Below are 15,373 nucleotides of genomic sequence, written 5' to 3' on the forward strand. Positions count from 1 at the left end.
TGTAGTCTTACTTTGAGGACAGTGTTATTTGCAATAACTTCACCTTGTAGGTTTGTAGAACTTAAGGCCCTCTCATTTTGCCCTCCTTTTAGTTTTCTATGCAGACAAGTTGGTCCTGCATTCTTGCCCAGCCTCCTTGCCCAAGGTGGTTTCAGCCTTTCAAATGATCCAGTCTATCACGTTTCCATTTTTCTCCACTCATTCATCTCACCAAGAACTATTAGCAACTGCAAAGACTGGATCCAAGGCATACATTCTCCTGTTACTTTGATCACACTTAACAGGTCACAGTGTATGACAGGCTCTCTGTGGTTTTGCTGTTGCCAAGAATGGCAAGGCAGAGACCAAATGTATAATTTCTCTGTGGGTCTTCTGCTGCATCACAATCTGAGACACTGTGGCCTAGAAAGACTCTCTAGAGGGCATTTGTGCTCATTCCACTAGGTCCAAGACTGCTTCTAGGGATCTCACTGACGGAGTTTCCATTGCTGGTGTCTGTTGAGCATCCACATGGACTTCCCTGCAACACTACTCCCTTAAAACAAGCAGGCAGTCCTGCATAAATTTATCTGGGATGTGTTTCATGATTTCCCTAAATAATTGACCTACTCATTCCCACTTCCTGGAAGATATTGGTTTGGGACTCATGGTTGAAGTGAGAAATCTCCAGGAAGATGTAGCCCGAGACCAAATGTTACTTACCTTCAGTAACTATTTCTGGTGGATGTGTAATCTTCATGCAGAATTCTCACCACTCTCCTGCTTGTGTGTGTATAATGAGATCCCAAGGTATGCTAATATATTTGTACTAAAATAGTCACTGTTGTTGATGCTTCCGTGGTTTGTCTGCTCACCTTACTGGAACACAGAAACATATCAGAAGCTGACTGTGTGATGGTTGGCACCTGTAAGCCTTTGACGTCATTTCCAGCAGATCAAGTTGCGGCTGGAGCCACATGGTACCCCTTGGTGGTGCAACGGAGCTATTGCTGGGGGAAAACTTTTTCTGATGAGTCTCACACCTGAGGAATATTCTAAAGGTGGGGAATATACAGGAAGATTATGCATCCACCTTAAATATAGTTACTTGCTACTTCATGCAAGACTCTGTAATCTCTTTTGTGCACAACCTCTCTTTACTCCCTGGGCTCTGTAACTCCCCTTCACCAAGAATATCTCAATTCCTGAAAAGTCACTGTATGCAGCCCGGTTTTGAGGCACCAGACTCTTGGTTTAGTTGCTGCTCATTGCTGCAGAATGGTTTGTTCTGTTCACCACACAGCTTAGCTAGTAAGTGTCTATTGCACTTCATCTGATTATGTTCATGCTACTGCTGGTCTTTTGTGTTGTCTGTGAAGCTTGAAAAGCAAACTCTGCCGTTAGCCGAGGGTCTGTTTGCTTGTGTGCTGTTTTTTTTTCTTCCACAAATGCTGTCTGTCTAGAAGGCAGACACTGCAGTTCAAAGCTAACCCAAGCACTTTGTGGCACACAATATTTACCGCTTCATGGATTTATGGCCCGGTCCTCAGTTGCCTCGCATAACAAGTCCACCACTTTAATGTACACAGTCAGGGGAGGTAGTAGAAATCTTACATTTCAACTCTCCAGTTCTTTGCGGTTTGCGAAAGTGAGCGCCAAGGTCACCTCTGTTTCCCAACTGATTGCATTACGAGAGGTCATTCTTAAAACTGGTGGGGCCAGTAAAGGACCCCTGCAAAGGTAATATGCAACACTTTCAGACCTCCAGTGTCACACGTCTGCCTGGAACCCCTCGCTCTCCTCTCTGGAGCCACAAAGTTGAATAGGTTCGCCGTTGTATTTTTCCAGAAACTACTGAAGCGTGTATTTTGTGATTGGCTTTCATTACAAATCAAAAGTAAAACACCTTGATTGATTCAGTGACATGCCCACAGCCATGGGAAGGTCTTACTGTAAAGTATATGCGTCTTTACTCATTCTCATGCAATTTGTATTACTTAATTACATCACACATAATATTCTTGCTACTTTATATCATTTATTGTTCAAGTTTAACAATGTATCTGTACATACTCTTCTTACAAAATAAAATGCCATTTGAAATCTAAGCCATATCTGCATAAATAATGCACCATGCTTAAGAAGAAAAATTAAGTTCTACGAACTGTTGTATTTTTAAGTCCTGCTGAACTAGTCCTCCTGTAAATTTACAAGAAGTAAACTTAAGAGCCTTTGTTTCAGGTCAAAGTAGAAGAAGACGCGTTACATACAAAGCTGGTCAACTCTGAAAATGATAGACAGACATTGCAAGAACATTGTACAGCAGTGAAGGCTCAGCTGGAGACAATTCAAGAACAGTTCAGGTACTCTTTTTACTATCTAGTAATTGCTTCATTTATCAGACAGTGTCCATATATGCTGTTAGTATTGTGTCTCACTACCAAGACGCAAAAAGTTAAGGTTTGACTACATGACATTTGGTTTTAATGTTGCAAAAACCAAACCTTACATTTAGTTTGCTTCGGCTCAGCCTCCTTCAGCCATTGCTTCAATACACTGTCTTTTACATTTGCATCGGTCTTCAGAAGCCAATATCGTCGCAGCGGATGAGGCAGCCACCATTCGGGCCCTGGATAGCGAGCACATTGTGGGAGCCGCACACAGGCTTCTCTTCCTTTCTCATGCAGGTCTGATACTTCCTTAACCCTGGAACAGATCACTTAGCCTGCTAATGGTAAACTGAGGGGGAAGGGAGCTGGTGCTGTAGTGTGTTTATCTAGGGACCTGTATCGATGCTCCAATTTCTGACCCTTGTCCGGTTATAAATCACTAATATCCATACAACGGCACAGAAACCCGTTTCATAAATTAGTCATAGCACATGCTGTCACATTAAGCAAGCACTATTCCTCCAGCCCCCTAGAAAGCACACCGAGTTCTCTAAACAAACCAAGCCTCCAGCAAACCTGGGAAATCCCCGCTGCTATTGTTTTGATTTTGTTCGAGAACTCCTGTAAAGAATGTAAGAACGACCAGTTCTTAATGACATCCTTATTGACGTCTCATGTCCATCCTTACGTCAAACCCGGCACCTCTCAGGTATAAATATACCAACACTGCCCTAAGTAAACACACGGTGGTGATGAGCTTGGAGCAGCGACTACTTGCCGGAGAGCCCAGCTGATGCGAGAGCCCACGGACGCTGCCCCTCCCTTTTGACGCGCTGAGGAAAACGCTGCCTTTTCTCTTGCCGAGGAATCCAGCCTCCAGCGTTTCCAGCTTGCCCTCGCGGGTGACTGGGATACCGAGTCCTGAGAAAGAGATACCAGCCCTCCTGCTTTCTAAATCCCAGGTACTGAACTGACTAACCCCTTATAGAGAATTCTTGAGTCAGACTCTTGGCAAACCAAACTTAACTTAAACTGCTACTTACTTACTCCCTCCCATGTATTAGGCTTAGGTCAGGTACACCGGGGTAGGCGTAGTTAGAAACACCAGTTGAGTATGATTAGTCAATGTATATATGTATATATCTTTTATCCATTTTAAAGTATCATATGGCTAAGAAACCGTATCAATGCTTTTACAGTATTATTTCATAATCCTGCTTTTACTGTATGCACTTTACTTAACTATAAGTATTGCAATTGTAGCGATTCATTTCTCTTGTATGAGAAAAGAGACTGATCAATAAATAACACCTTTTATTGAAAACGCCCGTCTCTTCTTTTCTCTACAATCTGGTGAAACTAAGTATGCACGTATTGACTGAGTAAAATAGCTGTCTTTTGTTTTCACACAACTCTAGAGATATACTCTTGATCAGGGAGAGCAAAGTTGTCATGTTCTATGGTTGTCAGAAACTAAATCCCTTCTTGTCTATCCAGGGAGATTAAACTCCTCCTCGCCTATTCGAGAAAGTTTCTAGTGAACTCTGAGCTAGCTGGCACACAAAACTTAAGTCTAATATCGTCAGTAAAAGACCTAGTTAACCTCAGTCCTACGTCTACACTACTGAAGATATTATTCCAATGCGCAGAGCCTATTGGGAATATAGGAACTACACTACATGGCACCCAACGTTTGGTAAGGCGATAAATCTAACGCAAGGCATTAGAGTAACTCAGTCGTGCTTTTTCACACAGACCCTTTCTCCCATAAATACTCCAAAGACGTCTGGAGTGGGTCAAAGGTTAAAAATCCGCCAAACTTAGTAGGAGGAGACTCCTATGTATGGTTTTTGGTTTATTCAACGTTGAAGGATACAGTGTTCCAAAACATTGTGCACCTAATCTTTGTTTCCTTGAAAACCTGATCTGCAATAAAAAACCTTCTTGTCAGTAAAATGTCAGACAATGAAGAAGAAAGGGAGGCAGCTAGAATAGCAGCTCAACTCCTAGCGGATGACACAAGTCTCCTACAGCAAGACCCGGGTGCAATACTCATCCCGGTCAGCATAAGAAAAACTATAACTCTTAAGCTAATAGAAAATGGACTAACATCAAAAGGTGGTACAGTCATATTCGTAATTGAGGCACATGAGTATCGGCAGACAGAGGTATTCTATTCATGGATAAACTTTCCAGCAGCAAACGCTGTCACACATGAGTTCCACTATTACAAAATAGAGGAACCACCGGACGAGTACACTACTTTCGAGGAGGTGGAAATCCCATTAAAATACCAAGAGCGCCTGCTCTGGTTTAAAGGCGCCCTAAAACATAATAATCACATCACCAGGTTCGTCCACTAGGTAGACCAGGAGCAACGTGGCCGGTTCTAGCCGGTTACACACCACATCCAGACATTGAGAAAATGTCTATACCAGAACTTCTAGTCCAACTAAAAGTACTAATTAAAATACACAGACAATTAGTCCAATATGTAATGCGGACTTCAACAGTCCAACCAGCTATTAAAATTCCACATCTGACCCCTTATCAGGGGAACACAAATAAAATCACACCACAGAACATACAATCATGTCTGGGTAAAGTACCCATAAAACGGGAACAAATTCCATTCTGGTTAGCACAGAAAATCACTCAAATAGAGGCAGTATTTCCGGATACTACCCCTACTGAGAAACACAGAATTCTGACTATCTGTCTTCCAATGGGGATCGCACCACATGTGGAGGACTGTGACACTTGGGGCACAGTCTTTGCTTCCATTTACACAAAAACAGATGGTGTTCCGTCCATGGCGGTAATACCAGATGTGCTAAAACAGATTCAAAATGAATACGGTCCAGAGCCTGCTTTAACTCTGGGTATGAAATTACTGAAAGACTTCAAGCAGGTCTCAGCTTTATTGTTTGCCAACATAAAAGGAGAAGCAGCATCTGTAGCGATCCGCCAGAAGTTGAAAGAAACAGATATAGCAGAACAACCATTTGAACTTGCCAGAATCATAGAAAAATCCTATTAAGAACTAGGAAGAGATAGTTTGGGTGGGAAACCAGTGAAACCCCAACTAACTGAAAATCCTGAAAAGGTATTTATTAAAAATAATCTAACAGCTCCAAAAAAGAACTGGGATGGAAATAAACAATCCATTCCCAAAGAAAAAAGATTCCAGTCCAGAGGAAGGTCTCCTCGGCGGAGAGAGAGATCTCCGGACCAAGGACACAAGTCTCCCCAGAGGGAGCCCTCTGAGAAAAAATACAACCTTAGAAATAGGGATAATTTGAAGAAACCTGATAGATATCAAGATATTGATTTACGTCCCTCTCGATCTTTTCAGACTTCCTTGCAGAAATCGTAAAGAAGAGGACGGTCAGAACACAGGGAAGAGCACTTCAAGTCAAAAGACAAGGAACCTGCTCATCAAAGTAAAAAGTTACAATTTCCAAAGAAGAAGGTAGCCAGTATTAAAGTAATCAAACATGCCGAGGATCCTTAGGACACAGCTGAAAAACGGAGAGTGGGCTCAGACAATGCTAGACAGCGCAGCAGCAGTGAGCATAGCTCGCAAGATCCTGATGAATCATCTGGAGACAGTGGACACGAATGAATACATTCAGGTAGAAACTGCAGACACCAGAGTTAGCAAACCTCATAAAATATACGAAATAACATTACGTATAGAGGGAGATAAGACTAGGAAAATAGGGGTCTATTTTGGGATAACCTCTCCAAAGGCTATGACATCCTTTTAGCTGAAAAAGACTGGCCACCAGAGTTTGTCAGGGAGTGCCCTCATGGCGAATAAATGATTATGCCTGCCTTCTCAAATCACATTCCAATACATAAAAAATATACACTTGCAAGAAAGTGGACAGTAGCCCAAGCTCCTGCATTATATAAAAACCATGAAGGATGGGATGAGGACTCTTTTCCTCACAAAATCCAGTTAAAATCACAACTAACTGCACAGAGGCAGTACCCAATTAAGCAAGAAGCTAAAAAACAGGTCAGGGAGATCTTAGATCAACTTGAATACCAGGGGGTGATTGAAACATGCACCTCACAAATGAACAATCCTTTGCTTCCTGTCTCCAAGCCAGATGATTCATATCGTCTAGTTTTGGACTACAGACACCTTAACTCATGTTGCAAAACTTTTGCAGTACAAAACTCACACAGTGCAGCACTAATGAATAGCATAGTGCGCAAAAAATACAAAACAACATTAGACATCTCTAATGGATTCTTTTGTCAAAATATAGCACCTGAAAGCAGATATTTGACCGCTTTCTCAATAAATGGCTCGCAGAAAAAATTTTGTCGTTTGCCACAGGGGTTCAAGAACAGCCCAGGATTATTCTCAGCGAGAGTAACAGAGTTACTACAAATATATGATGATGAGGCATTATCTTATGTCGATGACATCTATCTAACAGATGATGACTTGGATACTCACTTGAAAAGAGTGAACACCATAATACTTGGGTTCGCAGCAGAGGGTTACAAATTCAACTTCAAGAAGTCAAGAATTGCCCATCTGACTGTCCTGTTTTTAGGATATGAATTATCAAGTGAAGGCAAAAGCCTGGCTGACAATTTCTTATAGAAAAGCGCTGTAATCCAAGCACCAAGAACGCTGAAAAACTTACAATCAATCCTAGGTTTCCTGAATTTCGGAAGACCTTACATTCTAAATTATGCAGAGAGAGTTAAACCTCTCTATGACCTAATAAAACCAGATTTTAAAGGAATCAATTGGACTCAAAAACACACAGAGATTTTGAGATCATTGCAAACAGACATGTTAGCTAAAACAAAATTGCAAACACGCGATAACACACGCAACCTTGTAATCCGAGTCATCCCAGGAAGATGCGGATTCACATACCTGACCTCTAATGAGGGAGAAACGGTACCAATAGCATACAAATCACATTTGTACACAAAAGCTGAAATAAAATTTAGCCCAACGGAAAAAATTCTAACCGCGGTACAGACTGCTGTAGCGAAAGAAAGATCCCTAGCACAAGGTAAACGAATAATCATCGTTACACCAATACCAGCCCTAGAGGCGGTAACAAAGGCAAGCATTCCAAATGCTAAGGCACTAAATCCTAAATGGATACAATGGGAAAATTCTCTTGCTACAGACAAAGTGAAATACTATTTTGACCCGGAAATGAAAAAATTAAAATTCTAGAATATGAAAGAGAATACCCTCTGCCTAGCGACATTCTGCCCATACAACTTTACGCCTGCGTAATAAACAGTTATGCAGAACCCTCAGTTTGGGGAAAACAAGCCTACAACGCTACATGCGAGGTTATCAAATGCCGGTGGCACGGACGTAAATTAATGCCACTAGTAACAATGTCACAATCTGTAAAAGGCAATTCAGGTCATCAAACTGAATTAATAGCTTTAAAAATGGCGCTCGATATTGCCGATCGCGAATTCCCGACACTAATAGTGTGCGATTCGCATTCCTGCGTCAAATCATACAACAAAAACTTGCAGAAATGGGTTGAAAACGGTTACAAAGATGACACAGGTGCCACAATAAAGCAAAAATCGCTTTGGGAACAAGTAGTTCTTTTACAAAAGGAACTACAAAAGACTCATGTGATACATACACTGAGTCATCAGCGTGATGGCGTTCACGTTGCAGGGAATTCATTGGCTGAGACAGCCACAGCGGAAACAACTAAGTTGGCTTCCGTAGCTACGAAAAAGTGTTCAGGAAAATACATAGACGGGGAAACGATGCTGGCGGTAAAAACGTCATCAAAAGGCGACTGTTCAGCGTTACCTGTTAACTATCCACTCAATTATACATACATAATCGATGCAAACTCCGTTCCTTTTGCTCGAATCCCTGGAGTGCGGGATAGGGTAATTCCAAACAGGAACAGGAGAGGCTTCTTAATACAAGAAGCACATATGGGATTAGGTTTAAGGCATCAGATGATCAAAGAATCTTTGACAGGATTAAAATCAGAATACTGGTGGCCGGGGATGAGCGTGGATAATCACAAATTTGCCAAAAATTGTGAAAACTGCAACAGAGATCGCAGTGGCGAACCGGCCAAGGTAGTGCCAGAACACATAATAGAAAGCATAAAGCGTTCTATTAGCATGATTAAACAGGAAACATGCGTCCCAATGTATATTATTTAAGACTAAATTCACTAAAAATGTAGACCCCAGCTCTCGGCTGACGTCTGAACTGTTATAAAAAGATTTGCGAGTCTAAAATGGCATATACGCAAGGGGCATGCTACAATCTGACCATTGTCCTGCCTTTAGCTCTCGAGCTTATGGGGGGGGGGGGCATGGCCAGCATGGGCATTGCGGGACTCTTATCACTTCCTTCCTGAGGGAAACGGGATGGTGTAACGAAAAAACCAAGGCATAGAGCAATCTATAACGGCAAAGATATTAGGTTCGGGGCTGGGTGGGTCAAACATTTAATATGTGTCCAACGTAGTCTTAATAATCTGCCAAGAAATTCTCTGAGAGGTCTCAGTCCGTACGAACTATTGTTTGGGACTAGAATGTTAATCCAGGACCTCGATAGTCACACTTCAGTGGTTAAAGAAAAATGCTTTGATATCAAAGATCGTTTGGCTATTTTACAGGACTTAATGAAACAAGAAAAGACCTGAGCAACATAAAGTTTAAACAACAGCCAACAACCACTGGAAAGAAACCACCTGTCCCAGCAAGGCCTGTCTGGATTCCAAAAATCGGGGATCTGGTCAGAGAGAAGATCGCGGTGAAGAAGGAATTTGGGCCTTCTTACAGAAAAGCAGTACCTGTCTTGGCTATCAACGGGACAAGATCAGTAGTACTACCGCCCCTTGCTGGTAAAAAGGAGAACCGAGTTGTATCCATCGACCTGGTTAAACCACAATCAATTGGCCGATAATAAGTAGTAGGCCAAGTGGACTCCCAAGAAATAGCAGAACACCAAAGTTTGCTACAAACACAGAGGTTCAAACTGAGAGACTAATCACATTTGATAAACCTACAGTGAATCAACAAGTACTATGCAACAAAGCCATGGAACTTAAACCTCTTGAAACCCAAATCCAAATCTTACATCAAGAAACACCAGTCTACAATGATGTAACCACAGACTATGCTAATGAAACAAAGCAAATTCCAAAAACAAAAAGGAATCCAGAAGCAATTGAAACAATTGACAGAACAGCATCAGTCTATTTCATCAACTTCGATGACTTTTCTGAGGATCCGAGCGAACCTGAGGAACTGCCGACACCATCAAAGACTTTTAAAGACAAAGCAAAAGAACTCTTTCATCAACTACAAGAAAACTATCTGATTTCTCCATGGATTGAATTTTGGGTGGCACAAGGTGTATTTGTCCTCATACTTTGGCTCATCCTGGTACTATACTTGGGACATTTCATTGAGGGAAAATATGTTACAATGGACACAGCAAGTCAGAATATCAACTTGGTCCTAAAACCACACGAGTCTTCACACATCGAGAAAAGAGAACTTTCTTCAGTAAACTTCACAGCCAAACCTATACCCGGTGGGGTAGCATGGGACAAAACTGATTACGAAATCTATGGCCCTGTCGAGCTCCTGAAGTATCCTCATCAATTCAAGATTTCATTAAGTGACTTTGTAAAACCAAGCACATTTGCTGATGATTGGGACTTTGAAAGTATTAATGATATGTCAGATCTAGTGATGTCAGCTAAATTTACAAAACATGATTATTTACAGGGTTCATCTAATTATGACCAGATGTACTGTTACAACCACTATAGTAACCATTATCTGCATAAATCTGCTCAACCTAGAAATGTTTTTAATTATAACCAATGGGAACATTGTGCAACTCCACCAAAAGGCAGTTCGAAAACATTTTATGAAAAATTTCCATATTTCTCAGGGTTTAACACAAGTAATGCAGAAACATTTTATTTCAAACTGTTAAATAAGACAGGAATGAAAACCATGCTTACAAATCCAAAATTTATCTATTCAGAATCATTTTTTGACAAAATGAATACATTCGGTTTTGATTTCTGGAACAATAATATTGAAACGAAAACAATCTGGGGTACAAAAGATTGGCAAGTGCAGGGTATAGAATCATTGTTTAGAGCCTGCATGATCCCAGAACAAATTATATTCTTGAATGACACAATTCAACAGACAACCTGTTTTGGCCTAGCTAAAATTAAAGACTTAAACAAACCGTCTATTCCAAAACCAACACCTGAGAGTAATAACACTACAGATGATGAGATAGACGTATCCCATATTTTAAACCAAAACAGAACACATCCTGATTGGAAAAAATGGTTGATCTGGCCCACAGACACAAATAACTGTCAAGATAGATTCCTGAACAAAATACAGGGGTTCACATTAACCAGGCCAGACCCTAGATACTCTCAGCGACAACATCCAGGGATTGTAACAACAAACAGTGTGGGAAAACTCTGCCTCGAATGGCTACAAACATCCACACTGGCAGAAATTAAGCAACACTTGACTTTACTTAAAGAAGGTGCTGACTTGCGTGTTTTCATTATGGGACCGCGCAAACAGCGTCAAAAACGTTTCATAGCGGCCTCTATATATGCAGCTTACAACGAAGCTTGGAAAGTAACTCAAATTGAAACAGCAGAGAAAATACGGGAAATTGACCGTGTTAATTTGGAAAAATCACTTTCTGTTGTGGACAATGGGTAAATGACTCTGTCTTCCAGAATAGGACAGTATTGTATCATCTGCAATCGATATAATAGAGCAAGACTTACTGATGTTACAACACGGTCAGTCCCAATTGCGTTCGATTGTACAGCTTGGCTGGACGTTACAAAATCTGCGTTCAGGCTACGTGCCTTGGCGTTTAATCAACACAACGTCATTATTCGGTATCTTTAACCTTACTGATACACAAATCAGCTTGGCACAAAAGGGTGCAGAGTATACAATTCTGAGCATTGAAAAACTTGAGAAATTACCATTGACAATGTCAGAACGACCTGTCATTGAATGGATAATACATGGAATCATAACTATTCCGATAACGACTTTCCAATTTCGATACTGCCAGAAATATATACAGGCAGGCCAGTATGAAAGGTTGGGTAAAAGATACATTAAGTCAACATGGAACCTACCTTATACACACACATGTTATAGTGAAAAAGGACAGAGTGTATTTCTTAGTGGTAACAATTGTGAAAAATCACTAAGTGGTATACTTCTGTGTCAGGGTATAAGTTTACATGGGGCCTGTAAGGGGACTTCAAATAACCTTTCATGTCACCAGCTCGGCACACCTGCAACGAAAATAGAACCATTCTTTAGAAGACTTTCTAACGGGAGTTACATTCTAATTGTAGATCACAGATGTTGTGGCTTACTGCCAGGAAAACCTTATCTAGTAAGTGTGAGCTCCATGGTCACTTGCTGTGAGCGAGTATTGTTTCCGAATGACACTCCAGACAGGGAGGGAAAAATTTGGCCCAGTTTGAAAATCTCTTCTATTCGAATTGATACTTTAAGCAGAATGAAGACTGTGCTCCTACAGACGCCAGTTCACTTGACGTCATCAAAAGAAACGTATGATCTCCAAGTTGCAAGGACAACGGGAGAGATACATGCGTTGTTATCAACAAATTGCCCCCTACACTTCGCAGAAATGCTAAGCGAAATCTTAAATATTTCTGATACAAATAGTATCGCGAGTGTATTTAAGACCGTTTTTTCGGGACTGTTAACCCCATTCAAAGCAGTCCTGGGTATATTTCCCAATTTCGTCCATTCTGTCTTTGGCGGACTTCCACTCCTGTTGGGACTCGTAGCAGGCATCTTATTTTTGCTACTCCTGCTTCGTTATGGCAAGCCATGTCACAGACAAGACTCCAGCAACAATGAAAGAAACGATCCTAGCTATACGCTATCGGGACCGCATAACTAAAGTCCTTGGATTAGCCCGGCTAAGAGAGCTGAATATGACCTCGTTTCTTTCGTTCAGACCCATATGGCAGAATTGTGTCTTACCTGTATTGAGATGCATGCTATGCGGCGAGGAAGCGTGTTGGACACATGTATTACACTACAATCAGAAGTACCATTGGATGCAGATACTTTGTTGGATCCAGTAAAGGCTCATGTATTGTGCTGTCCCCAGCGGCTACCTATCCTGATGACGGCATTCGTGGAGACTTCACCACTACGATTGAAGGGTAGTGAAGTACAAGATGAGAGCAGCATCTACCAGGTACGACCTTCAGTAAGCAATGCTGATCGAAACATCACTGAAAGCGAACATGCGCACGACTGCATGGTAGCGACATTTTCCAACTTGGTCGAACTTTCACCTGAAGCGGTAAACTGCTTTTTTGAAAATCTGTCTGACATGATGTTTTCCCCCCGAACAGAAAGAATAACTTTAAGCAATCGAGTACACAGCGTTCCCTGAACTCTGAATTTGGCCTTCAGCTTTAGTAAACAGACATTTTGGAACTATTTTTCTTCTTCCCCTGAAAACGAAAACTTTTTTCGAATTCCAAAATATTTACCTTTTTTTTGGCACTCGTCCTCTGCTTAAAGTAGAACTATTCTTAGAGAACAGAGCTTCTATTTTTAGGAACTCTAGAGACAATACATTACCTCAGCCTCTAGCATATTTACAAGTAATTGTGTTTATATGTGATGGAGTGGTCTCGCACTTTTTTCTTCTGTATTAAGAGCCATTTCATGTGTTATTTTCGCAAATCATTCATTCATGCTGATATAAAATGTGCATCTTTTTTGAATGATTACACTGCTTGAATGCATACAGTACCTATACTCATTTTCGTGTATTTCGAATATGCAATTTTTCAAATTAAAAAAAAAAAGTATTTTGGGGTGGTTCGGTATACACATGCACTATTAGTTATGTTTACTATTGCTTAGTTTAGTAAAAATGGACATGTTTACTATTGCTTAGGTTAGTAAATATGGACATGAATTCGTGGAATGGGTGTAGTGTGTTTATCTAGGGACCTGTATCGATACTCCAATTTCTGACCCTTGTCCGGTTATAAATCACTAATATCCATACAACGGCACAGAAACCCGTTTCATAAATTAGTCATAGCGCATGCTGTCACATTAAGCAAGCACTATTCCTCCAGCCCCCTAGAAAGCACACCGAGTTCTCTAAACAAACCAAGCCTCCAGCAAACCTGGGAAATCCCCGCTGCTATTGTTTTGATTTCGTTTGAGAACTCCTGTAAAGAATGTAAGAACGACCAGTTCTTAATGACATCCTTATTGACGTCTCATGTCCATCCTTACGTCAAACCCGGCACCTCTCAGGTATAAATATACCGACACTGCCCTAAGTAAACACACGGTGGTGATGAGCTTGGAGCAGCGACTACTTGCCGGAGAGCCCAGCTGATGCGAGAGCCCACGGACGCTGCCCCTCCCTTTTGACGCGCTGAGGAAAACGCTGCCTTTTCTCTTGCCGAGGAATCCAGCCTCCAGCGTTTCCAGCTTGCCCTCGCGGGTGACTGGGATACCGAGTCCTGAGAAAGAGATACCAGCCCTCCTACCTTCTAAATCCCAGGTACTGAACTGACTAACCCCTTATAGAGAATTCTTGAGTCAGACTCTTGGCAAACCAAACTTAACTTAAACTGCTACTTACTTACTCCCTCCCATGTATTAGGCTTAGGTCAGGTACACCGGGGTAGGCGTAGTTAGAAGCACCAGTTGAGTACGATTAGTCAATGTATATATCAAATTCAAATAAATTGTTTGATATCACCATTCCTTTGGGTCTCGCCCCCGCGTTGTCGGGCCCCACACATGAGCGAGGGCATACATTGGATCAGGTGTTCTCCTCAGTTCCTCTGGTGGACATTGAACTGCTCCCGGTACTCTGGTCAGACCATAGATTGGCCAGATTTTCCATTCAAGGGAGTGATTTGCCCTCTGGCAGTGCCCCGACTTACTCTGGTGCTGCTTGGAGGGGGCTACATAGAGTTTCCCCCGATCTGTTGGAGCAGGCATTTGTGGACCATCCCTGCCCCATTGTGGGTGACTTGGACCTGGACACTGAGACTCTACAGGCGTGGCTGTTAGAGAGATTGGACGACCTGGCCCCTGTGAGAGCTCTTCGATCAGGGGGTGAGCGGCAGTCTGCGCCGTGGTTTACGGGGGCGTTGCGCATTGAACGCAGCTTGTGTAAGGTTGCGGAGAGGGCGTGGCGCTCTCAGTATGACGCGGAGGCCAAACTCACTTACAGGTTGGCGGTCAAAGCGTACCACTGTAACATTCTGTGCGCAAAAAAAGAGTATTTCGCCAGGAGGATCGAGGCGGCGGCCAACTCCTGCAAGGAGATTTTCACCGTGGTTAGGGAGTTCACTGCCCCTAGGTCCAATCTTCAGCAAGCAGTTCCATCTGAGACCTGGGTCAGTGACCTGGCTAGGTTCTTCACTGATAAAATCAGAACGATCCAGGCCTCCTTTACTGTTGAGCCTGCGGCTGGGGCTGGTGGCACCGGGGGGGGGACGTGTTCCATCGGCTACGCCAGAGGCACTTCTGGCTGAGTTTCCGTCGGTCTCCCCAGATGCCTCTCTTGCACTTCTGGCCACGCTCAAGTCCGGGTCGCCACTCGATCCCTGCCCGGCCAAATTTCTGGCCAGGATGGCGCCGTTAATGAACCCCTTGGTGAATCCTCTTTTGAATTCATCTTTGAGAGAGGGTCGGCTCCCTCTGTCCTGGAAAAGGGCGATGGTGATCCCCCTCCTCAAAAAGCCAGGATTGGATCCCGGGGTGCTGGCCAATTACCGGCCTATCTCCCTTTTGCCGGCTCTTGCGAAGCTTACGGAGAAGCACGTTCATGGCGTGCTCTCGGGTTTCCTCGAGTCTAACGACCTGCTGCATCCCTCGCAATCCGGCTTTCGGCCCAACCTGAGTACAGAGACGGCACTTCT

General features: G+C 42.5%; 1 protein-coding gene across 3 annotated transcripts in view; it reads left to right on the forward strand.

Moving 5' to 3' along the window:
- The window catches only part of CCDC18 (coiled-coil domain containing 18), a 1,360,824-nt gene that overhangs the window by 306,849 nt on the left and 1,038,602 nt on the right, over positions 1 to 15,373 (forward strand). For all 3 annotated transcript variants that reach the window (XM_078646342.1, XM_078646344.1, XM_078646343.1), the window contains one exon: positions 2,221 to 2,342. In XM_078646342.1, coding sequence (XP_078502468.1) covers positions 2,221 to 2,342 — 122 coding nt within the window. The remainder of the gene's footprint in view (positions 1 to 2,220; positions 2,343 to 15,373) is intronic.

This window comes from Lissotriton helveticus, chromosome 1_1 (assembly GCF_964261635.1).
Source record: "Lissotriton helveticus chromosome 1_1, aLisHel1.1, whole genome shotgun sequence".
Classification (NCBI taxonomy): domain Eukaryota; kingdom Metazoa; phylum Chordata; class Amphibia; order Caudata; family Salamandridae; genus Lissotriton; species Lissotriton helveticus.